We start from the raw sequence: 24,162 nt of genomic DNA, 5'->3' as shown, positions 1-24,162 counted from the left end.
CCCCGCGGCCCGCCCCTCGGCGCAGGCCCCGCCCCGCGCCCGCGCGCTGCCGGGCCCGGGTCACGTGCTGGGGGCGGCGCGCATGCGCGGGGCGAGGCGGGGCGGGGCCATGGCGGCGCTGCGGGCGCTCGTGCATGACTTCGTGTCCGGGCTGCAGGACGGGCCCGCGCCCGAGGTGGCGGCAGGTGCGGGGCGGCGGGGCTTGCACGCGCGGCGGGCGGGCGGGCGGGCGTATGTGTGTGCGCGCGTGTGTCACCTCTGACCCTTCCCGTCCCGCAGGGCTGCGCGCCGGGAGCTGGACGGCGCTGGACGTGGTGGAGGCGCTCGGGTAGGAGTCCCGTCCCCGTCTCCGTCCTCGTCCCCTTCCCCCGCGCCGCGCCGCGCCGCGCCGCGCTCACCGCCTCTCCCCCAGGTCGTCGCTGGAGCACCCGGAGCCGCGCACACGCGCCCGCGGGCTGCAGCTGCTGGGCCAGGTCCTGCTGCGCTGCCACGGCGCCCTGCGCCACGCGGAAGGTGCGGGGCCGGGGCCGGGGCCGGGGGCGGCGGTTCTTGGCAGCGGGGCTGGGACCGGGCTCGGGTGGTGGCGGCGTCTGGGGCAGGTGTGACGCGCGGCGCTCGCTCCCCGCAGTGACGCACCTGGTGCTGTTCTTCGAGGCGCGCCTGAAGGACCATCACCTGGTGATCCCCGCCGTGCTGCACGGCTTGCACGCGCTGGTGAGTTCACGCCCCCGTGCCCCGGCCACGCGCGCGGCACCTCCGTGCCCCGGCCCCAGCCCACCCAGGGGCGCGGGGCAGGAAGGGCTCTCAGCCGCGCATGCTCTGTCCGTAGAGCCTGAGCGAGGCGCTGGCCCCGGGCCTGGCCGTGTCGGTGCTCAAGGCCATCTTCCAGGAGGTGCACGTGCAGGTGAGCAGCCCCCACGTCCCCTTCAGCCGCTGGGATGTAGCGCATCCAGAGCGACACGTGTTGTGCTCTGCACGTGCTCCCAGGCGTGCGCTGCGTGTGCGGGGACGGGCTGTTGCCGTGGGCCGCGGGGTGCTGCCCTGCACAGACGCGGTCGGGGTGGCGCTGACACCTCTCTGCCCCGCAGTCGCTGCTGCAGCTGGATCGGCACACGGTCTACACCATCATCACCAACTTCATGCGGACGCGGGAGGAAGGTGCGGGCCCAGGCCCCGTGGGGGGGGGGGGGGGTGCTGGGGTGCCAGGCCCTGAGCGAGCCCCGTGTCTGCTCCCGTCCCTGCAGAGCTGAAGAGCCTCGGCACCGACTTCACCTTCGGCTTCATCCAGGTGATGGACGGCGAGAAGGACCCGCGCAACTTGCTGGTTGCCTTCCAGATCGTCCGCGACCTCGTCCTCAAGGGCTACGCGCTCGGTGAGAGCCCCTGTCCCGCCAGGCGCTGCCCACCCCCCCGGGCTGCCCGGCGCCGGGTCCACAACGCTGCTCCGGGGCCTGGGCCCAGGCGGCTGTGGCTGGCGCTCAGCTTGCGGCTCCGCTGTCTCTCGCAGGCCCCTTTGTGGAGGAGCTGTTTGAGGTGACGTCCTGCTACTTCCCCATCGACTTCACCCCGGTGAGCGAGTCCGTCCGGAGCCGCAGCCCCAAACCAGACCTGCCCTTCCGCAAGAGGGAGCCGGGGCTGGGAGCTGTCCAGAGGGTCTCGGCACCCGAGGCGGGGGCAGGTCTCGCATGTCCCAGCCTCGCCCCTGGCACCTGTGCTGGACCAGGCACCGCACCAGGAGCCTCTGCTGAGCCCTGGGCTCCTTGCGCTTCTGTTGCAGCCCCCCAACGACCCCCACGGCATCCAGCGGGAAGATCTGATCGTCAGCCTCCGCGCCGTGCTGGCCTCCACGCCCCAGTTCGCTGAGGTGAGATGCGTCAATGGGGGTGTGGAGCTGCGCAGGGCAGGAGGGCTGCAGCGTGCGGTGGGGGGCTGGGACACTCGGCTCCGGGCACCAGCTGCGCTCCAGCGCTCAGGCACCCTCGTGCCGTCTGCTCAGCTCCTTCGCTGCTGCTCAGTGGTGGGAGGAGGGTCTGTTGGGCCAGGCTGGCACTGGGCACCAGGCTGAGGAGCAGCGTCTGGGAGCACCAGGCAGCAGCCACCTGAGGCCCCAGCTGGAGCCAGGACCCTGAGACTGAGCCCATCCCCGCAGTTCCTTTTGCCGCTTCTCATCGAGAAAATGGACTCGGAGCTGCAGAGCGCCAAGCTGGACGCCGTGCAAACCCTGGTGAGCATTGCTTCCACCCAGCCCGCCAGGGGCCCCAGAGCCCCAGCAGGGGCTGCACCCTCACTCCGCGCCCGCTGTGCCCTGCAGAGTGCCTGCTGTGCCATCTACGGGCCCAAGGAGCTGCAAGAGTTCCTGCCCAGCCTTTGGGCTTCCCTGCGTCGGGAGGTGAGTGAGGCCGGTAGGGTCCCTGCCAGAGGTGGGGGGCAGCCCACGTCAGGTGGGTCAGGAGGCTACAGTGGGGGCTCGGGCTGTGGCCCCTGTCCTGGGGCGTGGGGTACACGGTCTGTGTAGGCCTGGGCCCTGCAGCTGCCCCCACCCCTATCCCCAGGTGTTCCAGACAGCGAGCGAGAAGCTGGAGGCAGAGTGCCTGGGTACACTGACAGCACTGGCCGCCTGCCTGTCCCACGCCGTGCTCCACGCCGACACCCACGACCCGCTGGACACCTTTCTCAGTGGTGTGCTGCAAGGTAACTGTCCCGGCTGCATGGCAGATGCTGGTGCCAGCTTGGGGAAGGGGCTGACCCGGTGTGATGCCTTACACAGGGTGGGCCGTGGCCGGGCTGAGCTGTCCCTGGCTCTGTGGCCGTGAGCTGGCAGGCACGTGTACCTGTGTGCGCGTTCACCCTATGGCTGAGGTGCCATGTGTGTGTCCCCAGACTGCCGGCACCACCTGTGCGAGCCTGACATGAAGCTGGTGTGGCCAAGTGCCAAGCTGTTGCAAGCCGCAGCCAGCGCCTCACTCCGGGCCTATCACCACATCGCTGGCAGCGTCCTGCCCCTGCTGCTGGAGCAGTACAACCAGCACCCCCAGGTGAGCGCCGCCCGGCAGCATCGGTTCCTCTGGGGTCACACGGCCCCACGGGTGGGGTGCAGGCTCTGGGGTATGCAGCAAGGTGCCGGCATCAGGGTCCTTCTCTGGTCTGGGGGTGGGGGGTCTCTGCAGGGCTTGGCCCCACGGTGCCTTTCTCTGCCCCCGGGTTGGTGGCAGGGTCGTTGGAGCTAGAGCACCCCCCGCACCGGTGCTGACCCCCATCCTGGCAGGGCTGTAACCCGGGCCCGGTCTTGGCTCCTGTGCAGAGCAGCCAGCGGAGGACGATCCTGGAGATGCTGCTGGGCTTCCTGGAGCTGCTGCAGAAGTGGGGGCACGAGGAGGGCGGTGAGTGACAGGGTTCTGCCCGTGGCTCAGACCCGCTCCAAGCCGTCGCCTGCCACCCCCTGCTCCCCCTGCCCCCTCCGAGGTGACTGCAGCGCAGCACCACCCCAAAGGCCTGCGTCCCAGTGATTCTGCGTCCATGTGTCCGCAGACGAGACCGTCCTGCTGGGCGTCCGTGCCCCGCTGTGCTCCGTGGTGTTCTCGGCACTGACGGACCCCAGCGTGCAGCTGCAGATAGTGGGTGTCCGGGCCCTGACCGTGCTGGGCGCGCTCCCAGGTGGGTGTCCTGTACTCTGGGTAGGGGTGGGGTCTCCCTCGGCGCCAGGCAGGGTCCTGGTGGGGCTGGGGGTGGAGTTGGGTGACGGGTTGTTCCCCACTGGGCTACATCTGATCTCCTGGGACAGGGCTTTTGGTGGCCTCAGACCTGGACTTAGCTGTGGACCATTTGACACGACTCGTTCTCCATGAGGAGGATCCCCAGAGCAGGTGAGCAGGGCCAGGTGGTGTGGATGGGTGGCCCGGGGCTGGGACTGGGAGCACCGTCCCCAGGGGGAAGCAGCTGCTGGAGCCGAGGGGCGGTGTCAGGTTTGGGACAGTGGGGCTGAACCAGTCGGGGACGGGAGCGAGACCAGAGCAGGCTCTCGTCGGCACCAAGGCAGGTTACAGGCTGGGCCCGGTCAATCCAGAACGGGGTCCTGTGGACCAGTGCCTGCTGCCGGCAGACAAGGCAAGGCTGGGGCACAGGTGCTCCTGCTGCCTTCACCCAATCTCTCCCCTCTTGGTAGCATGGCAGCGATGGAGGCCGCAGGCACCCTGGCACCTGCCCACCCTGGGGCCTTCACAGACCACATGGTGCGGGCACTGGCACAGGAGCTGCAGACAGGTACAGGGCTAGGGACTGAGGCCATGTGCTGTGAGCAGGGCCACGTGGGGAGGGGTCTGTAGAGGCATTTGCAGGAGGGAGGAACAGGAAGCCCACTGGTGCCCGCAGCAGCTTGCCCTCAGGGCCAGGGCTGGTGGGGTCCCAGCTACGGCCCTGGTGCCAGCCTCCCCACCCCATGCCGTGCCTTCCAGAGCGGGAGGATGAGGGCACCCGGCACCAGCGCTGCCTACAGGCTTTGGCTGCTGTGTCCACCCACCCCAGCATTGTGCGTGAGACCGTCCCCGTCCTGCTGCAGCATCTCCGCCACCTGCAGAGAGGTAACGTGGCCGCACTGTGCAGCACCCCCGCAGCGGGGTGGGCTGTAGGGGGGCACCCAGGACTGAGCTGGGCTGGCAGGGGCTAGGATGCTGGGCAGCTGTGGGTCAGAAGTGGGTCTCAGGGCACTGCAGGTTCGGGGTGAAGGCCCCCACAGAGCTAAGAGGCTGCAGGGTCGGAGTGAGGGACACTTGGCGGGCAGGCGGTTGTGGGTCAGGAGTGAAGGGCGCTGGGGGGGGGACTGCTGGCCTGGGGGAGGGGAGGTATGGGGGGGCCAGCGCCAGAGGGGGTGCTCATGGGCCCTTTGCCTGCAGGCAGCGAGCCAGGGGACACTGGGAAAACGGCATCGCTGTGCCGCAGCCTGCACCGCGTGGCTGTGCAGAGCCAGCACGACCCCGAGAGCTGCAGCTTCTACCACCAGGCCGTGGTGCCTTGTCTGCTGGGCCTGGCCCTGCAGGCTGCCCTGCAAGGTGAGTGTGGGGCTGGGCTCGGGCTGGGGCTCCTGGGTTCGGGCCTGAGGCGTCCAGCTGGTGCCTGGACCATCGGCTGAGAGCAGAGACACCCCTTTGCCAGGTCTGGGTGCAAGGATGATGCTGCAGTTGGGGGTGGGGGGCTGGTTGGGTTCCCCTCGTGCCCCTTCACCGGGTCCTCGTAGCCTGGATCAGGGTGTCCCTGGATGCAGGGGCCAAGGCCCCGCGGGTGCTGACCATCCGATACTCACCCTTCCCCCAGAGGATGCTCTCCTGGCGCCAGGCAAGGCGCTGCTGGAGGAGGAGGCTTTGACCTCCATGGTGCCCGTCATCAGCGCCGCCAGCACCCACCTGAGCCCCGAGTGAGTGCAGGGCCTGCAGGCAGGGAGGGGGCCCAGGGCACACGTTTGCTGGCAGTGCTGGGATTGAGCACCGTGGCCTTGCTGCAGCTCTGCCCGGCTCCTGTGTGGTTCTGCCTGGCAACGCTGACCCACCACATTGCTCTTGCCCAGGCTGGCGGTGCAGAGCGCGGCGCTCATAGTGCCCCTTTTCCTGGACGGGGACGTCTCCTTCTTACCCCAGAACAGCTTCCCCTGCTCTTTCCAGCCCTTCCAGGTGTGTGGGGCAGGGCCAGGGGGTAGGGGGCTGGGGATGGGCATGCAGGAAGGAGCTGGGGGGTGAGTCCCAGGGTTGATGTGGACACTGTCTCCTGGCAGGATGGGCCCTGCTTAGCAGCGCAGAGACGTCTGGTCACCCTGCTCATGGCCTTCATCTGCTCCCTGCCCAGGAACGTGAGTGCAGGGGGTTCTGGTGGGCCTGAGGGGCTGGGGGGGGCCTGTGGGTCTGAGTCTCAGCATGTCTGCCCTGCAGGTGCCCGTCCCCCAGCAGGACCGGCTGCTGCGGGAGCTGCTGGCCCTGAGCTGCGCCTGTGACTGCCCCTTTGCTGCCACGGCTGCCGCTAAGTGCTTTGCGGGACTGGTGAACAAGCACCCAGAAGGTGAGTGGGGGCTCACACGCATGCCTGCGCACACGGGAAGCCCCATGCAGGGGGCACATCCACCCTGCCCCATTTGTCTCCCCAGGGCCGCAGCTGGACGAGGTGCTGCAGCTGGCGCTGAACCGGCTGGAGCCGGGCCTGGCCGAGGGTCCCCGCCGCACCCAGGCCCTCGGCCTGCTCCTCTGGGTAAGGACAGCAGCGCCCGCACTGGGGGGGGTTGGTCTGGTCCTGCTCTGCCCCCTCGGCACCCCCAACCCCTGCTCTCTACCCCTGCAGGTGACCAAGGCTCTGGTGCTGCGCTACCACCCGCTGAGCTCCCGCCTGACGGACAAGGTGAGGGGCTGGGGGGGCCGGGCTGGGCTGGGGTGGAGAGGCCAGGGAGGGCCAGGGCCTGACAGCACCTCTGCCCACAGGTGCTGGCGCTGCTGGGGGATGCAGAGCTGGGCCCGGCGGCAGCTGAGGGGCTGGGGCTCCTGCTGGGCGATGCACCTGATGTGCTGCACCGCGGCTGCCACGCCGACGTGCGCCTCATGTACCGCCAGCGCTTCTTCACCGACAACGTGCCCCGGCTGGTGCAGGGCTTCCACGCTGCCCACTCCGGTAAGCCCCCGCCCTTATCTGTCACCCCAGTTTTCATGGGGGCCTGGCCCTCGTGCCCAGCTGTGACCTGCGGCCCCCGTGCTCCCTGCAGATGTGAAGGCTAACTACTTGAAGGGGCTGTCGCACGTGCTGAACCACCTGCCCAAGCCCGTGCTGGTGACGGAGCTGCCCACGGTGAGTGTGGTGGGGTAGGGCGGGTGGAGGGGAAGCCTGGGAGGCCACAGGCACCGCTCACGCTCTGGGCCGCCCCCAGCTGCTGCCACTGCTGCTGGAGGCACTGTCATGCCTGGACCGCGGGGTGCAGCTCTCCACCCTGCGCTGCCTGCAGCCCCTGCTGCTCGAGGCCCCGCGCGCCCTGAGCCCGCACGGCGACACGCTGGTCACCAAGTTCCTGAGCCTCACTGACAGCCCCGCCATGGTGCGTCTGCCCTCCCCACCCCCCCTGCCACCCCCCAGCCTTGACCTTGACTCACCTACATGCTCTATTCCAGGCTGTCCGCATCGCGGCCCTGCGCTGCATCCATGCGCTCACTAGCCTGCCCGCCCCGGGGGTAAGTGCCCCATGACTGCCTCCCCCATCCCCAGCATGCGGGCGGGGGGGCCGCGGCTCCCTGCTAACGGGTCTCTCTCCCCAGCTGCTCCCATACAAGGCGCGGGTGATCCGGGCCCTGGCCAAGCCCCTGGACGACAAGAAGAGGCTGGTGCGGAAGGAGGCAGTGGTGGCGCGTGGGGATTGGTGAGTTGGGCGCAGGTGCATCTGCCCTCGTTGTAGCCTGAGCCCCGTGTCCAAGCTGGCACAGAGCTGTCCACAGTGCAGGGCTTGGGGGTCTAGGCTGCCCCGGGCTCCACATTTTAGGGACGAGGAGATGCTGGCACCCATTGTGACAGGGCATGGGAGGCCACTGGTGGTGGGGAGGGTGACGGCTGGTCGGTCTGCAGGAACAGTGACCCAAGGGGGATGCGGTGGAGAGGAGGGGACTGGCTTTGTGCATCACTGCAGCAAAGCAGGTTGGGATTGAGATCAGGATCAGGAAAGACGCACGAGGAAAGCTGGGGGGTCTCCATCACCAAGGGCATCCGAGCCGAGGCGAAACAAGCCTGGGGCAGGGCAGATCCTGGAGCAGGTGGTGAAAGCAGCAGTGTGTGCCCAGGACCCCTTCCTCCAGCACAGGACGGGGAGGTCACAGGGGCACTACCGGCCAGAGCAGGTGGATACTGGAGAGGACCCAGCTCAGATACCAGAGAGGACCGGGCTCCAGCAGGAGCCGGGAACGCAGCTCCGGGTTGCGAAACAGGAGGCGAGGGGCTGGGTCAGGTTACGAGATGGGATGACAGAGCAGAAAGAGGAGTCGGTCGCGCAGGAAGTGGGGCAACAGGCACAGTCCTCGCCAGCCCCAGGGCCAAGCACAGGGGACTGTGGGCCCGGGTTTCTGGGCTCTGCTGCCTGCCCCAGGGGGCCAGGTCCTTTTACCCTTCCTGCTGCTACAGGTGTCGGTGGCTTCCCTTTCTCGGCAGCACTGGGTGCTGCAGCCCAGGCTGGGGATGGGGCTGGGCTGTGCCAATGCTCCTGCTGGCACCGACCCCGCAGGGTCCTGGCTGGAGGGTCTTGCCCCCACGCTCGGGCTCAGCCCCACACTGCGCTGGGTCAGGAAAGGATTTCCCCCTGCTCAGACTGGTGCAGATTGGGGGGTTTTGCCTTCCTCTGCAGCAGGGGCACGGCCTCGACCTGGGCACTGGAGTGCATTTTCCAGGCTCCATCCTGTCTCAGCAGGATGCTGCAGGGCTCTTGGCCCCTGCTCCTCCTTGTTGCCTCGGGCCTCAAGCTGGGCTGGCCATGCCTCCCAGGTCCTGCCTGCCCAATTCTGCTACAGCTCTTATCTGGCAGGTTCCTCCTGGGCAGCCCGGGCAGGTGAGGCCCCCGCCCGTGCCACCCCCTGCACGACTGACAATCGCACCCCACGCCTGGCCCGGCCGTGCCGCCAGTGCCACCAAGCTAACCCAACCCGCTTCCTGCCGGGACCAGAGGGCAGCACCTTCGCTGTGCCCACCCTGCACCCAGGAGCCCCCGCCACACAGGAGGGAGCAGGCAGGGCCCAGGCACGTGTCGCACTCCACATGCCACCAGAATAAACACGTGTGTTTTGGTACAGCAGCGTCAGGGTGTTGGCAGGCGCCGTCAGACCGGTGGGGCTGTCAGGTGGCCCTTGCGGCGACCTGCTGCCTCCCCATCCTTCCTGGCTGCAGTTCGCGCCCCAGGGCAAGGTCCCTATTTCTTTGCTCCTCGGAGGCTGCTGAAGCACCAGTGTTTAGACCAGCAGGTCCAAGCCGGCCCCTCTGCGGAGCTCCACACGGAGCCCAGCTGGACCATGGGCCTGTTCAGCTAGGCTCCCCTGGGCCAGACCAGGCAACAGCGAGGAGGTGGCCGCATTGGTTAAAAACGGGTTTTATTTGACACAAAAAACCCAGGGGGGCGGCCAGGCAAGGCCCCCTCTGCAGCAGAGGTGCTGGTGGGGCCGTGGCCTGTGCAGCCCCGTGCACCCTCCCAGGGGCTGCCTGCAGCTCACGAGGGGCAGGAGGGGGCAGAACAGACATCCGCGTTTGGACCTCAGGGCTCCGGGCACCGAGGCTGGGGAGGGTCTGCGCTGGTGGTCAGATGGCCAGCAGGGGTGTGTGCCGCTGCGTCACGCACGGGGGTGTGTCCCAGCTCAGGCCAGTGCCGTGGGGCAGGTGCGTGGATGGCAGCAGGACGCGGGTGAGCCAGTGCCTGGGAAGGATGCAGCCCATGGTGAATGCTGCAGCCTCCCAAAGCCACAGCCCTGGGCCCCCTGCACCAGGGTCTTGGGCTCGGCCTAGAGCCCCCCTCACCTGGGCACATCCACTCCGAGGAAGACCCGCCAGTTGTCCCAGGCGCCGAAGCTGTACGGGTTCCGGAACGCCTGCGGGAGCAGAGACGGGGAACGTGACGGTGACTGACCGTGGCCGCCTGCCCCCCAGGCTCCCTGCCCCCCAGCTCCTACGCTCACTTTGCCCTTCTTCTGCAGCCGCTGCCGCTCCTTCTTGTTGATGTGTCTCTCGATGCTGGTCTCCCCGCGGGTGATAAGGGCCGCGTGCCACAGTGTCAGCGCCCCCAGGGCCAGGGCCACAGAGCTGGGGGCAGGTGGAGGTTGGGGTCAGGGCACTGAGTCCAGGCAACCTTCCCCGCTCTGCGCGCCTGGCTGCATGGAGCTGCCTGCTCCCAGGGCCCAGCGCCCCCGTTACCTGCACAGCACCCACAGGTAGACGATGCTCTTGTGGAAGGCGCGCTGGCGGAAGGAGAAGGCCGGGGGCGGTGTCTGGTAGTAGGTCTGCAGGGAAGGACAGGTGGTTGGTTAGGCCCGTGGGGGCGGCTCTGCTCCCTCAAACCCCACCAGACGCCCCGAGAAACCAGGACCAGCCAAGAGGACCCTCCCCCGCCCCGCGCGCGCGCACACAGAGCAGACGGACACTTGGTGAAAGCAGCGGGGCAGCAGGGCAGGGAGCAGCTGCGTGGCAGCCTGGGGCATGAACCCCGCAGGCAGCAGGCAAGAGCCACGAGCTGGGGCCTTGGCCCTTGGGGCAGCTCCGCGCCCGCAGGCGCAGCAGAGCCCAGGCGCAGGCACATGCGAAGCAGCTGCCAAGGCCCGGCCTGCTGGCCCCGGGCGCGGGGATGTCCCACCTGGTTGGCGGCTGCCTGCAGGCGCTCCTTCTCGAGCTGTTTCATTCTCTGGGGGGATGGAAAACACGGCGCAGTTACAGGCCTCACGGCACAGGCGCCCCGGGGCCAAGAGAAGCCCAGGGCCATGTCTGCCTCTCCCTCTCTGTCTGCCCTGGAAAGCTGGAGCGCGTGCAGGCCGAGGTCGTGTCACTCACCTCGATGGCCGCATAGGCCTCACGGAACATGTCCCAGCCGCTGATGCTGCAATAGATGCAGCCCATGGTCATGAAGAGGCAGAAGGAGAAGAAGTAGCGGTGGTTGTAGTGCCCCACGCAGTTGTTCAACCAGGCTGCCCCGGATTAAAGATGGGTAACAATAGGAGGGGGCACCGCGCCACACCCCTGAGCCGGGCTGCCGTGGCGCTGCTTGGACTCAGTGGGGCAGGGACAGCCCCCCGCCTGCCCCCAGTCTCAGGCAGCTGCAGCTCCATCCGGCGCCTGCTACACCTGGTGCGCGGGGACCTGGAGTCTGCACCTGAGCCCTGCCCCTGGCAGCCTCGCCAGACACCCCTTGGCTCCAGCGCCATGTTCCCCAGGGGCCCTGGGACACAGCCCCCAGCAACACCAGGGCTCGGGGCTATGCTGCCCCTCCCACACGGTCAGCCCCAGCGCTCGGTGCACCCCAACCCCCCGACCCTTTCCCAAGAGCCAGGCTCCCTAGAGAGGGGCCAGCCTGGCCGGTGCTGCAGAAGGATACGGCAGTGATGGTCCATCTTGAGCACGCACCTGTGAGGAGAGTGGACGGCTGTGAGCGCCTGCCGGGGGTCTGGGGCGAGAAGCCACTGCAGGAGGGAGGGAAGGGGGGCGACCGCGCTGTGCTGCGGTGGGGGGCCTGTGGGACGCGGGTCCCTACCTGTTGCAGATGCTGCAGTGGTGGGTGCGCGCCGGCTTGGGGGCGATGCACTTGCGGCAGATGGAGACGCCGGTGAGGTCGCCCTTGGCCTGCAGAGGGAAGGGCGGTCGGCGCTCGAAGCGGGCCCCCCCGGCCCCCCCAGCCCCCGCGCCCTACCTGCGGCGGGTAGCCCGGGGCGGTGGTGATGGCCATGTAGTAGTGGAAGACGATCATGAGCAGGTTCCAGTGGCCGTAGCTGAGGTGCCAGCAGACCCAGGCGGGCGCGTAGGTGCGCAGGATGAGGGGCAGCAGGCAGACGTAGACGATGGCCACCACGGAGCTCGTCAGCACGATCACCAGCGCCACGAACGCCTGCGGGAGCAGCGCCCGCGCTAGCCCCGGGGCCTGGGCCGGCCGCCCCCCCGCCCCCCCGGCGCACGGCACTCACCACCCCGAACCAGCGGGTGACGTGGTCCACCAGCCAGTACACGGGCTCGAAGAGGGCGTCCAGCACCACGTCGCCGTCCGTGAAGGAGTTGTACAGCAGCGAGCGCAGGCTGAGCCGCCCGTAGCTCCACAGCTGCGCCGCGCGCCGCGCCAGCCGCCCCCGGCACCGCCGGCCCAGCCGCAGGCACCGCAGCGCCAGGCGCATCGCCGCCGAGAAGGTGCGTCGCCGGCTCCTCATCCCTGCCCTGCGCGGGGGCACCCGTCACGGCCCGCCGCGCCCGAAACCGGAGCCGCGCGGCGCGGCGCGGCGCGGGGGGGCAGGAGCTCGGGTGAGCCGGCCGGGGGGGGGCGGCAAGAAGTAGGGGGACAAGGGGGGGCTGGAGCTCAGGGGATGAGGGCTGGGGGGGAGCGGGGGGGCAGGGGCTGAGGGGGCAAGAAGTGAGCTCAGGGGACAAGGGGGGGCTTGGGGGGGCGGGGGGACAGGGCTGGGGGGGCTGGAGCTCGGCGGACGAGGGGGGGCTGGGGGGTGGGGGGATGGGCTGGGGGGGCTGGAGCTCGGGAGACAAGGGGGGGCTTGGCGGGTGGAGCTGGGGGGCGGGGAGACGGGGCTGGGGGGGCTGGAGCGGGGGGTTGGGGGGTGGAGCTGGCGGGAGCAAGAGCTGGGGGGCCAGGGCTGGGGGGGAGGAAGCGGGGGGGGCAGGGCGGACCCCACGCGCGCGGTCCCGGGGGGTGCGAAGGGCAGACACGCGCCTCCCCCCGCGCTGGCCCCGCCCCCGGCAGGCCCCGCCCCTCACTCACCCGCCGCCATCCCGGCCCGGCGGCCCGGCTGTCAGCGGCGCGGGGCCATCGCCGCTCGCATTGCGCCTGCGCGGGGCTCGGCGCGCAGGGCCCGTCGGGAACTTCTCCAGTGCGAACTGCAGGTCCCGGCGGACCCCGCGCGGCGCTTGCACGTGTGGGATGTCACGTGCCGGACCGGGCCAATAGTGCGTCGGCTTGCAGCGGAGCGGGGGATGGAGGCCAATGGCAAGGCGGCTTTTATTTCTCGTAGCGACGGCGCGGAGCAGACATGGCGCCGCCCGTGCGCTACTGTATACCTGGTAGGTGTCGTCCCCCCTCCCCGCCCGACAACCGGGGCCCGCCCTTCATGCGTCCCCCTCGCTAACCCCCCGTCCCGTCCCCGCAGGGGAGCGGCTGTGCAGCCTGGACGAGGCGGCCGCGGGCAGCGGCACCTACACCCGGCGCGGGCACGTGCACTCCGCGCTGGCCGGGGCTCTCCTCGCCCGCGACCTCGGCGGTCCGGTGAGCGGAGCGGAGCGGAGCGGGGGGCACGGCTCGGGTCCCAGCCTGCCGCGGGGACCCTTTCTGGGGGTGGGGGGGCAGAGTTGGGGTGAGAAGCTGGGGGTGCTGGGGGCCGAGCTGAGGTTCCAGGTTGGCCGGGCCCTGGGCCTTCTCTCCTGGCTGCCTTGAAGATGAGGGGGCCCGGCTGTGCAGAGTGGTGCAGGAGCCGCATGGGCTGTGGCTGCGCTGGGGCTGTCTCCGCGAGCGGCTCCAAGCTCACGGGGCACGTCCCTCCTGCCTGGCAGCTGCCCGTGGTGTCCGTGGTGCGAGACGCCGAAGCCCAGCTCCTGCCTGACGTGGGCGCCATCGTCACCTGCAAGGTAACGGTAGCCGAGCGCCCAGCCCGCTTGGGTGGGGGGCAGGTGGGGCTGGGCTTGCCCCGTGCTGCGGGTGGGCAGCCCCCGTGCCCGTCTCCCCGTCACGGGCTGGTGCAGGAGCCGTGTGGTTCAGCCCCGGATCCGTCTGGGTCCCGGGGAGCCCCTGCTTCCCACCGAGGGCTGCCCCCGTAGCCAGCCACGGGGCTGTGGGCTCCCAGTGCCCTGCTGGGGGTCACAGGGCGGTAACTGATCCGCTCGCACTGGTGGCTGGGAGGACTGGGGTGGCAGGAAGGATGCTGGGCTCCTTAATCTCTGGAGCTGGGGTTGCTGGAGCCGTTGGCTTGGGGCAGAGGCTTTGCACGGGGAAGAGCTGGCTTCTCTGCCAGTGCCCAGGCGCTGGGTCGCTCTGGTCCAGAGGCTGATGGGCGACGGGGTGGCGGTGCCGTGCTGGGCTGGGCTGATGCACTGGTGCAGGGGCAGGTCCTGCACCAAGGTCCAGGCTCTGCTGACCCAGCCGTGGGCCGGGCCCTGTCTCCCTGCAGGTGTGCAGTATTAACTCCCGCTTCGCCAAGGTGCACATCCTGTACGTTGGCTCCACGCCCCTCAAGTCAGCTTTCCGCGGCACCATCCGGTAGGCCCTGGCCTGGGTCAGGACTCCCCACCCCTTGCCCTGCCCCTTCCAAGGCAGCTGGCCCAGCTTGGCGGCTCTGGGGTCTCCATCTCTCCTTCCCCCCACACCCAGGCCCAGCCTCACATGCACCCGGGGGCCTGCAGCGAGGTCCCACAGGCAAGCCCAGGTGGGCAGCGCTGCCTGCGGCTCTAGGGGCGGAGCAGGCTGCACTCCCAGTGTTAAGCTCCCCATCTCCCCTTACAGGAAAGAAGACATCCGAGCCACGGAGCGGGACAAGGTCAGTGGTGTCCTGCCTGTGCTGGCAGCGTATGACAACTGGCATCTGCCCCTCCTCTCACCGCAGCCACAAGGATGGCCGGGGGGAAAAGGGTGTTGCTGACCCAGAGGGTCCCAGCCATGGCTTGCATCCCTCTGGGGGGAGGTGGGGTCCAGTGAAGGGGGGAGGGTCTATTCCTGTGGAGGCCTGGACTGCCTGGGGCTGCTGTCAGGTCCTGGGGCTCAGCAGCCTCCCCCATGGCTCCTGGTACTCACCCCAGGAGCCGGTGGCCTCCCCCACCCCCTAACCAGCCCATGCTCTGCGGCAGGTGGAGGTTTACAAGAGTTTCCGCCCAGGGGACATCGTTCTGGCTAAGGTGGTATCCTGCCCTCACTGGGGTGCGCGAGGAGGCAACAGGGCCTGGTGGGACTTCCCTCTCTCACGGGTGGGGGGGTGTCCTGCTCGCCCAGCACATAACCTTGCAGGCCAGAGCCCTTTCCTTGACCACCGGAGCAGATCTCGCTGGGTGACGTGCAGTCCAACTACCTGCTGAGCACGGCCGAGAACGAGCTGGGCGTGGTGGTGGCCCACGGCGAGGCAGGTATGAGCGGGACTGCGGCTCCAGCAGCATAGGCCCCTTCAGTGGCTGGGGTGGGCTGAGCTGTGTCCCCTGCTCCCCAGGCTGCATGGGGAAACAGGAGGAGCTCTCCTGGGCTCTCGGTGACACTGCACTGGTCCCTAGGGGCACGGCTGGTGCCCATCAGCTGGTGTGAGATGCAGTGTCCCCGGACGCATACCAAGGAGTTCCGCAAAGTGGCCCGTGTGCAGCCCCAGTTCCTGCAGACCTAGGCTACCCCGTGCCCCCCGGCAGGATTACCTGAGCCAGGAGCCAGCCGGAGCCCCCTTCACCGAAGTACCTGCAGCATCACCTGGACTGGTGCCCACGTGCGCTGGGCTGGGACTCAGGCCTCCACCAACACCTGCCAGGAACCGGATGCAGCTCTGGCTCCCTGGGCCCTGCCCGTCCTGCCCCCAGGCAGGATTTTAGATTCCCAAGCTGTGAACAATAAAGGCTTTCCAAACCCCTCCCCTCCTTGGTGATTCCCAGCCCTGAGTGGGGGCAGGGTTAGAGGTTGCCTGGGAGAAGCCGGTTCATGGCCCTGCTGGGGTTGCAGCCTGTGCCAGCACTCCTGCAGCACTTCCTGGGCCGTCTACACCAGGGTGTGGGGAGCAGTGGACTCCTGGCTTCCAGGGCTGGGGCAGAGAACAGGCAACCTCTAGCAGCTGCAGGGTCTTCTAGCCTGGGTCTGTTGCTGTGTAGAGGATGGCAGGGGCTCAGTGTCCTGCGGCTGTGAAACCTGTGGGTCCCCCCCAGGCTGGACCAGGTGGAGCTGCTTTGCAGTGAGTCTGCCCTCCCCCCACCTGGTTGGAGCAGCAGGAAACAATGGTGGGCATTGAACGACTATTCTGGAGAAGGGGCCTGGGTCAGAGAACAAAAACAGCTCCTTTCCCCCTCCCCCACAAGATGAGTCTGCAGCTTAATCTGGGAGTCAGGCCTGAGGGTAGATGAGCATGGGGGGAGGCTGGGGTCTGTGCCCCATATCAGGCACAGGGTTTATACATGTTCCAGGCCTGTTTACCCCCACCCACTGGACAGACCTGGCCACAGGCCACCAGAACTGGCTCAGCCCTCCCGGCAGGTGCTCTGGACCAGGGCAGCCACAGTGGGGCCTTGCTCCCCCCCCCCAGAGCAGCAGGGAACAGCAGCCAGACAGGCTGGTGCTTCCAGCCTAGAGCAGAGCCTCACATCACACCCAACACGCTGCTATTGCACATCACTCCTTTATTGTACAGACACAAGACGCTGCGATGGCTGGACAGTGACGCGGGGCCCAGGAGCTGCCAGGAGCACGGGGGTCCTAGGGGGCAGCGGAGCAGCTCTGGGCTCTGGGAATGTAACCGTGAGGAATCCCGGGCGCCGTGGCCAGGGCAGAAGCAGGGCAGCCCCAGGCCAGGCACGCGGAGTCTAGCAGCAGGACTACAAGAGGGTGGGGCCAGAGCTGCCCGGGGGAGCCGGGGTCGCTCCAGCTCCGACACTGGCTCTAAGTAGACTAAGGGGCCCGGGCAGGTGCGCGGGGAGCTTGGTCCAGGTGGTCCCAGGAGCCCCCGCGGCCAGGCTCTGAGCTGGTGTTCCTAGGCTGCGGGCGGTGTGCGCGGGGGTGGGAGGGGGGGACGGCTCTGCCACGGAGCCGCCCTCACTTCTTGGCCTTGCCTTGCGCAGCCACGGCCTCCATGGCCTTGCGCACCGTCTCCTCGTCGCCCAGGAACTGCATTGGCTTCACCGGCTTCAGGTTCTTGTCCAGCTCATACACCATGGGGATGCCCGTGGGCAGGTTCAGCTCCATGATGGCCTCCTCCGACATGCCTGCAAGGCAGGGCAAGGTCACAGGCCGCCCCACCCCCTCCCCTGGGGCGGCCTGCGTGGGGGGGGGCCTGCCTGGCACTGCCCTGTCCCCCCGGGGCCCTCGTACCTTCCAGGTGCTTGACGATGCCACGCAGGCTGTTGCCGTGGGCAGCCACCAGCACCCGCTTGCCCTCCTTGATCTGCGGGACGATCTCCTCATTCCAGAAGGGCAGGGCGCGGGCGATGGTGTCCTTCAGGCTCTCGCAGGTGGGCAGCTGGTCCTCGGTCAGGTCGGCGTAGCGCCGGTCCTGCAACGCCCACGGCTCTCGTCAGCCCCGTCCCCGGCGGCCGCGAGCGAGCTCCCCACCCCCATGCCCGCCCCCAGCCGGGCCCACCTTGCTGATGGCGGCGTAGAAGGGGTGGTCGGGCAGCATGGGGGGCGGCGGGATGTCATAGGAGCGCCGCCAGATCTTGACCTGCGCCTCGCCGTGCTTGGCGGCCGTCTCCGCCTTGTTGAGGCCGGTCAGGCCGCCGTAGTGGCGCTCGTTGAGGCGCCAGGTGCGCACCACGGGCAGCCACATCTGGTCCACGGCGTCCAGCACGAGCCACAGCGTGCGCACCGCGCGCTTCTGCACCGACGTGAAGCACACGTCGAACTCGTAGCCCGCGTCTGCGGCGAGCGGGAGCCGTGTCACGCGGGCGCCAGAGCCGCTCCGCATCCCGCCCGCCCGCCCCGATCCGTACCCATACCCGTGCCCCCCCCGGGACGTACCTCGGAGCGCATCCCCGCCGCGCTGCGCCTCGAGGCGGCCCTGCGGGCTGAGGTCGGCGTCGTACCAGCCGCTGAAGCGGTTCTCGAGGTTCCAGGTGCTCTCGCCGTGCCGCAGCAGCACGAGGCGGTGCGCGGCCATGGCTGCGGCTCGGGGTCGGCGCCGGACTGCCGCGTGCGTCAGGACCGCGCCGCTCTGCGCAGGCGCGCACCCGCCCGCCCCGCCACTGCGCAGGCGTCCCGCGGCGGGCCGCGCGCATGCGCGGCGGGCGGGCGGTGGGGGGGCTCTTGGAGCATGCGCGCGGGGTGCGGGGATGCGGCTGGAGGGGCACGCAGCGCACGCAGCGCACGCGAAGGGCGTCGCGACCTTCAGCTTCCCCGTGACGTCAGCGCTACCGTAATGTGCGGAGTGCGGGCGCGGCACGGAAGGTGCAGAAGGGTGGGGTCCTGCCCGCGCACCTTTTGGGGTTTTGAACTTTGCCGCAGAACAAGAGCGGTTGCTCACCTCCCTGCCTGCCCTCGGGCACCGCGGGGGAGGAAGTCTATCTGGTGTGCACGCTGACATCGCGGGTCGTGGTCAAAAGCCGGTGTTTTGTACGAGAGGACGGGCCGCCCCACCTGCACCCCTATATCTAAATCCTAGATCCACCCATGTGCTCCCCTGCTGTGGGACTGGGGGGGCATGCGCCTCTTCCTCCCCCTCCTTCTCCCCCCCCCCCGGGGGCACCAGCCCCCCCAGGCTGTGGAACGGGGCCACCCAATTTGTCGCTAGTGTTGTCCCCAAAGGACAGCGGGTACGTGCCCAGTGCGCTTGTGCCAATAAACACACAGGGGTGGAGGATCCAACTTAATCTTTATTTCTGCGCAGAAAGCGGTGCTTGGCAATCGTTCGCAAAGCAAGCACCCCCACCCCAGTGGGCATCAGCCTTATATAGCTACGTGACAGGTTGAACTTGCTGATGTGGTAAATTGTGCAGCAAGCCCAGCAAGTAACCCCCCTTCCAGCCCCGCCAGGGACCTCGCTGGTGTAGTGCGCAGGTTTGTCATTGCCCTGAAATAGAATAGTTTTCTGACAGCATACTGTTAGGGTAACAATCATTTGGATTATTAAGAAGTATTAGCTTTGCAGCTGAATACAAGGCATGACCTGTGGCCTAGCAATGCCGCTGACCACAAGGCAGAATGATAGCTAAGCCTTTGCTTGTGTCAAGTAGTCATTTTAACTGTGTTAACCATTTTCTGAGTTAAAAGCAGCAAGTATCTCTGTGTCTGTGTGCTGGAAAATCAGCTACAGCAAGAAGCAAGATAAGACAGGGAAGCCATTGTTCTGGGTGCAGTGGTTGTCCTTCAGAAGTATCTACTACTGTGTAAGGTTTTGCTAACATATTATAGTGTTACTGTTACTTAACTTTTAGCTTTTAATAAGTGCTAGTTCAGCTTAATAGAAATATGCTGTTACAAAGATTATAAAGCACCGCCCAAGTATTGCTTTTTTGTTAACCCGGTAAGTCTTGCCTTATTGTAATAAGTATAAAAGATCGCCTCACCCTTTATGGGGGGCCGTTTTGCCTTTTGCTTGCATTATGGTCTTTGCTCGAGCAAATAAACAGCTGTCTGTCTTTACCTGCGTTGCCTGCCTATCAAATTACAGCTAGACAACGAACCTTAGGGAGGTTTCTCCCACCACGCTGATATAGCCTTCCCTTCTAGCGAGGTCAGCAAATAAGCAGCAAGCAATCTCCCCCAGCCCAAACAACCTACTCTATGCCCTTGGTTAGAGACAATATTTTTCGAACTGTTCCCAAAGGATAAAAAAACATATCAAAAGTTTCAGGAGTGCCCATCACTAGCAGCTCCTGGGAGCAAAGGCGGAGGCCCAGCCTGCCGCGCCTGCTCTGCAGCACGGCCAATAGAAGAGATCACAGCTACCCAAAGAAGCTTGCCTGCCTTCATCCTTAACCCTACACCCAGCAACCTAGCTCCACCCACGCACCCCCTGCCACGGGGCTGGGGTGGGGGGCACTGCTCTTCCTCCCCTTCCCCAGCTCACCCCCGGCCCCCGGGTCTCTGGCCGGGGGCCCAGCCTGCCCCACCGCCCCACGGCGTGACTCAGCCCCTCTCCCACGGCCACTTGGCCTTTGAACGACTGCACGCCCGCGCCCCCCGCCATGGGATTCTGGATCTGTTCAAAGAAGAGCGGGGACACCCGGAAGGGGCGGCACGGAGCCCGGTAGCGCACGTGCTGGAGATGAGGGAAAGGCTACAGAGGGCATGAACATCAGCACGGGAAAATTTACAAAGGGGCCAAGGTCGGCGGGCAGCCGGGTACACCCAACGGGCGCGTGAAAGGCGGCTCAATGGGGGTGATCGGGTATTCGTGCTGCTGCCCGCTGGCCCAGTGGCAAGGAGTACCAGGTGAGAAGCAGGTGGGCCCGCTGGACTGCAAGGTGTGGCAGCCGGGCAGGCATAAAACCCAGCAGGTATATCATATCATATCAACCTCTTAAAGAGGTGGGCGGATAGGGAGCCCCTGCTTGTCGCCGCCGGCCTGCAGCCAGATGAGTTTGGTCTGGAAGGGCCTGAACGAGGCTCGGGACGGCCCGTCCGGACGGGAGCTGGTCTGACACGGGCGCAGCAGCAGCAAGCGGCCCCGCTGGTGACACAATTCAGAAAGGTCTTTTCAGACTGTCTGGGGATGATGCACGGGGGGGGACAGCGAATAGAGACCCGTCGGGGAAAATCATATGGGAGCATCGGCGGCATTGCTAGGCCACAGGTCATGCCTTGTATTCAGCTGCAAAGCTAATACTTCTTAATAATCCAAATGATTGTTAACCTAACAGTATGCTACCAGAAAACTATTCTATTTCAGGGCAATAACAAACATGCTCACCACAATTCCCCACTTTGTTTCAATTTTCCAGAGGGAGTTTTGGAAGACACTTTTAGGTATTCAACTTCTTGTGGGGTTAGGTTGTGATGATTGATGCTGGATATTTGTACAAACTGACCGTACATTTTTACTTGCCTTTGCATAAACTGTTGTCCTAGAGAACATAGACTCTGAAAACAGCACAACGGGCAGACTATAGTTATAACTATTTCAATTATACTTAGCATAAAAGGTCTAAGCCATCCTGTAAGGGAAGAGAACCAGTTAGTAAGTCAGCTAAGAGATGCATCTTTGGGGATTTTAGCTACATCTTCAGCTTTTTGGATATGTACAGCTGCATCATTGAGGAGGGTTGGTACTATGATAAAAGAGCTGTTAACCCAAACACAACGTTCTGGTCCGATAACCGCACAAGCTCCCCCTTGAGCAGCGAGGAGAAAATCAAGGGCTATTCGGTTTTGAATTATCATTTGTCGGAGTTCTTCTTGGATGTCAGCCAAGGCAGCAATGGCCTTCGAGAGGTCTTTTCGCTGAATTCATGAGCCATGATTTCTATCACAGCTTGGAGGCGTAGTGTAAATCTTCCAAGACAAGCAGTGCCTTTTCCCGGGAGTATACCTGCTAAAGAACACCCGACTAACACTCCTTTGGTAAGCAGAGTTTTTTTGATAACTGTTTACTATATCACGGCTTTTTTGCAAATCCCTCTTGTTTCGCCACCTGCCCCGTGGAAGGTGCGTGGTGAAGAACATAGAGGGTTTTAGCATTGCTGGATAGCAGATACCTTTTCCTTTGGCAGGGATTTTATGGTAGGCGTGGGAGTCACAGACCCAGTATTGTCCTTTTAAAGCAGCAAGATTTGAATATTTAGGAGGTATTCGGCCCCCGTTTCCTAATCCTAGCACCCCGCGTTCACCCTTTGATGTAAAGGAAGGATTTGCAGTTCCATTGAAGAAGCATTGTCCCCGGGAGGTATCAGTGTACAAACAATACCACAAGGTATTATTTAAAGAGGAGATGGGGGTGCAGGTAGGATTAGTGCCCTTGGTTAACATTTTGCTGCTGTAGAAATCATTGTAAGAGCTGCAACAGGTAGGAGTTGCTGTGTTATTATTATGCCAGTCTTCTCTAATTGAACTAGTAAAATAGTGGTGACATATGCTTGTGCCTAAATTGATGCAGTCTGATACTGAGCAGTTTACATAGAAACACCAATCTCCAACAACAGGCTTTACTAAAAGGAACTCCTGCTGACTTTGGTCCCAAGCTTGGTTATTAGAGGGGTTTAAAAGTGACTCGATGGGGCCCAAGGGGATGGGAGTCATAGGAATGCCTCCTTGAGTGTGGAGAGGAAAATGACTGCACACCCAACAATCACTTTGGTTTTCTGCTTTAGCGGCTCTCTCAACGTATTGGAGGTACATATTATTATCAGAGATGTGGGCAACAGTAGGTTTAAGAGTAGTCTTAGCCTGAGGAGACTCTGCAAATTGTCTGAAAACTGGGTGGCTAGGCTTGACACAATATTCTGTTCCATAAGTAAATACCCGAACTTCTGCTGAACTACAGCAATGTGAGGGAGGATACCAGCGGGCAATGTTGACCTTCCCGTCTATATCAGAGAGCTCAATTGAATCGCTTATCCAGACAGGAAAACCTCGGGCACCAGGATTAGCACATCTGCAGCAACTGGTAGCTATAGCTGACCCCTGTGAGAGACTTATTTTTCCAGCAAAGAGAAAGATTAGAAATAACATAGTTATAAAAGCCATATTATACCAAAATCAGCACAAACAGTATGCACAACCCTGCAGCTCCAATAACTGATCTTCTGGGACATGTTACAGTCTCAAAGTGCTCGGTTTTAGCTGATCCAAAAGTGTCTAGAGGATGCAGTACTTGGAGTTTGGTGCTCTCTGGGCTGGGCAGGACCCCAAAAGGGTGACAGTTTATTAGTGGACTTTGGTTAGTTTGAGTTTTATATTATCTAACGGGCTGCAGGTCCAGGAGGTGTTTGTTTTTATTTTTTCGTCTGCTTCTGGCTCACCCTTGTCGCGGTCAGGTGGGCGTGCGGTGCTCCCACAAAGTCCGCAGTCGTCATCTTCTGGCTTCCCCTTTTCCAGGTCAGGGAAGCTCGCGTTGGAGCCGATCCTGAGCTCGGGTGAAACTTCTGTCTTCTTTGTACGAGTATAATGAATCCAGTTGTCCTTTTCTGCTACTTTTACGGCGGTGTGGGAGGTGAGGAGGACTTGATACGGTCCTTGCCACTTAGGTTAAGGGGAGACCATTTCCAAGTTTTTACATACACCCAGTCTCCAGGCTGGATGCGATGTGCTGGGACATCGGCAGGTAAAGGTTGGTTTAAAGCAGCATACCTATGGAGAGATTTTTAACTGAGACTGTAGAGATAAAATATAAGAGGTGAGTCCTTCATCGCCTAAAAGAGAAGAAGTGTGAACCGGTAGTAAGGGGAAGTGTTGGGGAACAGGGTGTCCAAACAGCAGCTCGTAAGGGCTGAGCTTTAGTTTTCTCCTGGGGGTGGTTTTGATGGACATAAGAGCCAGTGGGAGAATCTCAGTCCATTTTAACCTGGCTCTCAGCACATAGCTTCCCAATTTTTTGTTTCAGGGTCTGATTTATTCTTTCTGCTTGTGCTGAGTTTTCTGGGTGCCAAGGGGTATGGAATTTCCATTCTATTCCTAGGCAGCTGGCCAGTGTTTTGTTTAAGTCAGCAGTAAAAATGTGATCCTTGATTGCTTTCAATGATACGTGGAGGACCAAACCTGGGTATAATTTTATTAAGGAGTATTTTTACTACTTGTTGTGCTGTAGCTCTTCTGGTGGGGAAGGCTTCTACCCACCCCGTGAGTTGGTCAACAATTACTAGGAGGTTTTCGTACCCATTGTCTTTAGGCATATCAGCAAAATCTATTTGCAGTCTTTCAAAGGGAGTATAAGCCCAGGGGCGGGCTCCAGGGGGTCCTGATTTTTCTCCTTTGATATGAAACTTTTGCATATACTGCAGTGTTTTAAAAGCCTTTTTGTTTCCTGGCAGACTCGTAGAACAGCCTGTTAGTGATAGTGGCAAGTTTTGCAACTTAAAAGCTTGCTTTGGTGAAGTTGTTGTAGATAAGATTTAAGGGCTGCTTTAGGTAGCATTATTCTTCTGTCCGGCAATCCTCATATTCTATCCTTTTTAACTACTTTATTTCACAAAAGATCAGGTACAGAAAGTAAAAAAAAAAACCCTCAATCTCACTAAAGAGAAACCATTCCAGGACATTCAGAACTTCACACCGTGACAAACACTTTTGCAGTAATACACATCATGCCTAACATTTCATATAGCTCTCGAGAAACGAGCAGTTCTACTCTTCCCTGTCTCATACAACACGTGCAAAAACCTTCGGCATTTCACTCTGAGAAGAAACAAAAGCAGCCTGGTGAGGGCCCAGGGCACGGCACAAGCTGGAAGCCACAGTCCGCTACCGCGCCGAACTGCTCAGGCAGTGTTTCAGCTTTAAGTACTTCAAATGGAGTTACTACTGCATAACCCATTTTTCTAACTCCGTTGACTATTTTTGAAGAGCCATCTACAAAAAAATCAAGTCAGGGTTGTCTAAGGGTAAGTCACTGAGCTCTGCCCTGGGTTTGTCTGAAAATGCTGCAACTTGAAGGCAATCGTGGGAGTCTGGTTCCCCGTCGCTGGGTAGAGGTAATAGAGTAGCCGGATTCAGGGTATTGCATCTCTCTATGACCAGGTTTGTAGCCAATAAAAGTGTGGTTTCCTATTTGTTCATTCTCTGATGAGAAAAATGTTGAGTATTTTTCAGGAGGAGGAGGGCTACTGTGTGTGGAGCCTTCAGGATAAGGGGGTATCCGAGGATTAATTCCTGGGCTT

The 24,162-nt window shown here is 63.6% G+C and overlaps 5 protein-coding genes across 7 annotated transcripts in view; 3 read left to right on the top strand and 2 right to left on the bottom strand.

Moving 5' to 3' along the window:
- The first annotated feature begins 78 nt into the window (after nt 1-78).
- MMS19 (MMS19 homolog, cytosolic iron-sulfur assembly component) lies at nt 79-8,789 on the top strand. 2 transcript variants are annotated; one of them, XM_059730257.1, is made up of 31 exons: nt 79-185; nt 280-328; nt 413-513; nt 629-714; nt 830-904; nt 1,089-1,158; nt 1,245-1,373; nt 1,508-1,569; nt 1,778-1,864; nt 2,150-2,224; nt 2,312-2,389; nt 2,553-2,691; nt 2,881-3,035; nt 3,302-3,380; nt 3,529-3,654; nt 3,782-3,863; nt 4,163-4,260; nt 4,452-4,577; nt 4,890-5,045; nt 5,308-5,407; nt 5,558-5,660; nt 5,762-5,836; nt 5,916-6,042; nt 6,128-6,228; nt 6,319-6,375; nt 6,456-6,642; nt 6,734-6,816; nt 6,896-7,060; nt 7,134-7,193; nt 7,278-7,378; nt 8,528-8,789. In XM_059730257.1, the coding sequence occupies exons 1-31, from the start codon at nt 83-85 to the stop codon at nt 8,553-8,555; spliced, it is 3,063 nt and encodes a 1,020-aa protein (XP_059586240.1). In that variant the 5' UTR covers nt 79-82; the 3' UTR covers nt 8,556-8,789. The 2 variants fall into 2 exon arrangements, with proteins under 2 accessions (XP_059586240.1, XP_059586239.1); XM_059730256.1 differs by having other exon boundaries at nt 3,266-3,380.
- Nucleotides 8,790-9,069: 280 nt separating this feature from the next.
- On the bottom strand, nt 9,070-12,592 carry ZDHHC16 (zinc finger DHHC-type palmitoyltransferase 16). 2 transcript variants are annotated; one of them, XM_059730270.1, is made up of 11 exons: nt 12,452-12,592; nt 11,655-11,898; nt 11,384-11,578; nt 11,228-11,316; nt 11,072-11,100; nt 10,531-10,664; nt 10,337-10,384; nt 9,901-9,986; nt 9,666-9,789; nt 9,508-9,578; nt 9,070-9,406 (listed from the first exon to the last, which is right to left on the bottom strand). In XM_059730270.1, exons 2-11 carry the CDS (start codon nt 11,889-11,891, stop codon nt 9,292-9,294), a joined length of 1,128 nt encoding a protein of 375 aa, XP_059586253.1. In that variant the 5' UTR covers nt 11,892-11,898; nt 12,452-12,592; the 3' UTR covers nt 9,070-9,291. The 2 variants fall into 2 exon arrangements, with proteins under 2 accessions (XP_059586253.1, XP_059586254.1); XM_059730271.1 differs by lacking the exons at nt 10,337-10,384; nt 12,452-12,592 and having other exon boundaries at nt 11,655-12,412.
- Nucleotides 12,593-12,648: 56 nt separating this feature from the next.
- Nucleotides 12,649-15,281, top strand: EXOSC1 (exosome component 1). The gene is made up of 8 exons (XM_059730274.1): nt 12,649-12,750; nt 12,837-12,952; nt 13,237-13,311; nt 13,851-13,939; nt 14,183-14,216; nt 14,524-14,574; nt 14,712-14,796; nt 14,938-15,281. Exons 1-8 carry the CDS (start codon nt 12,720-12,722, stop codon nt 15,042-15,044), a joined length of 588 nt encoding a protein of 195 aa, XP_059586257.1. The 5' UTR covers nt 12,649-12,719; the 3' UTR covers nt 15,045-15,281.
- A 740-nt stretch (nt 15,282-16,021) lies between these two features.
- PGAM1 (phosphoglycerate mutase 1) lies at nt 16,022-17,566 on the bottom strand. Its single transcript, XM_014602732.3, has 4 exons — nt 17,372-17,566; nt 16,995-17,269; nt 16,727-16,907; nt 16,022-16,620 (listed from the first exon to the last, which is right to left on the bottom strand). Exons 1-4 carry the CDS (start codon nt 17,508-17,510, stop codon nt 16,451-16,453), a joined length of 765 nt encoding a protein of 254 aa, XP_014458218.1. The 5' UTR covers nt 17,511-17,566; the 3' UTR covers nt 16,022-16,450.
- A 3,098-nt stretch (nt 17,567-20,664) lies between these two features.
- The window catches only part of RRP12 (ribosomal RNA processing 12 homolog), a 34,740-nt gene continuing 31,242 nt past the window's right edge, over nt 20,665-24,162 (top strand). Inside the window, exon 1 of the mRNA XM_059730255.1 lies at nt 20,665-20,911. Within this exon, the coding sequence (XP_059586238.1) occupies nt 20,807-20,911 (105 nt within the window). The 5' untranslated portion in view covers nt 20,665-20,806. The remainder of the gene's footprint in view (nt 20,912-24,162) is intronic.

Source organism: Alligator mississippiensis, chromosome 6, assembly GCF_030867095.1.
Source record: "Alligator mississippiensis isolate rAllMis1 chromosome 6, rAllMis1, whole genome shotgun sequence".
NCBI classification, from domain to species: domain Eukaryota; kingdom Metazoa; phylum Chordata; order Crocodylia; family Alligatoridae; genus Alligator; species Alligator mississippiensis.
This window is presented reverse-complemented; position numbering and strand designations above follow the sequence as displayed.

Bases quoted from the DNA above. Each gene is read 5' to 3' on its own strand.
- EXOSC1 (XM_059730274.1), top strand. From the start codon at position 12,720: ATGGCGCCGCCCGTGCGCTACTGTATACCTG. The intron at 12,751-12,836 runs GTAGGTGTCGTC...CCGTCCCCGCAG, and splicing joins CGTGCGCTACTGTATACCTG to GGGAGCGGCTGTGCAGCCTG. The intron at 12,953-13,236 runs GTGAGCGGAGCG...CCTGCCTGGCAG, and splicing joins CCCGCGACCTCGGCGGTCCG to CTGCCCGTGGTGTCCGTGGT.
- ZDHHC16 (XM_059730270.1), bottom strand. From the start codon at position 11,891: ATGAGGAGCCGGCGACGCACCTTCTCGGCGGCGATGCGCCTGGCGCTG. The intron at 10,385-10,530 runs GTGAGTGACACG...CCATCCCCCCAG, and splicing joins AGGCCTATGCGGCCATCGAG to AGAATGAAACAGCTCGAGAA. The intron at 9,579-9,665 runs GTGAGCGTAGGA...CTGCTCCCGCAG, and splicing joins GGCTGCAGAAGAAGGGCAAA to GCGTTCCGGAACCCGTACAG.
- PGAM1 (XM_014602732.3), bottom strand. From the start codon at position 17,510: ATGGCCGCGCACCGCCTCGTGCTGCTGCGGCACGGCGAGAGCACCTGG. The intron at 16,908-16,994 runs GTGGGCCCGGCT...TGGGCGTTGCAG, and splicing joins TCTACGCCGCCATCAGCAAG to GACCGGCGCTACGCCGACCT. The intron at 16,621-16,726 runs GTACGAGGGCCC...CCTGCCTTGCAG, and splicing joins CATCGTCAAGCACCTGGAAG to GCATGTCGGAGGAGGCCATC.
- MMS19 (XM_059730256.1), top strand. From the start codon at position 83: ATGCGCGGGGCGAGGCGGGGCGGGGCCATGGCGGCGCTGCGGGCGCTC. The intron at 3,381-3,528 runs GTGAGTGACAGG...ATGTGTCCGCAG, and splicing joins GTGGGGGCACGAGGAGGGCG to ACGAGACCGTCCTGCTGGGC. The intron at 4,578-4,889 runs GTAACGTGGCCG...CTTTGCCTGCAG, and splicing joins TCTCCGCCACCTGCAGAGAG to GCAGCGAGCCAGGGGACACT.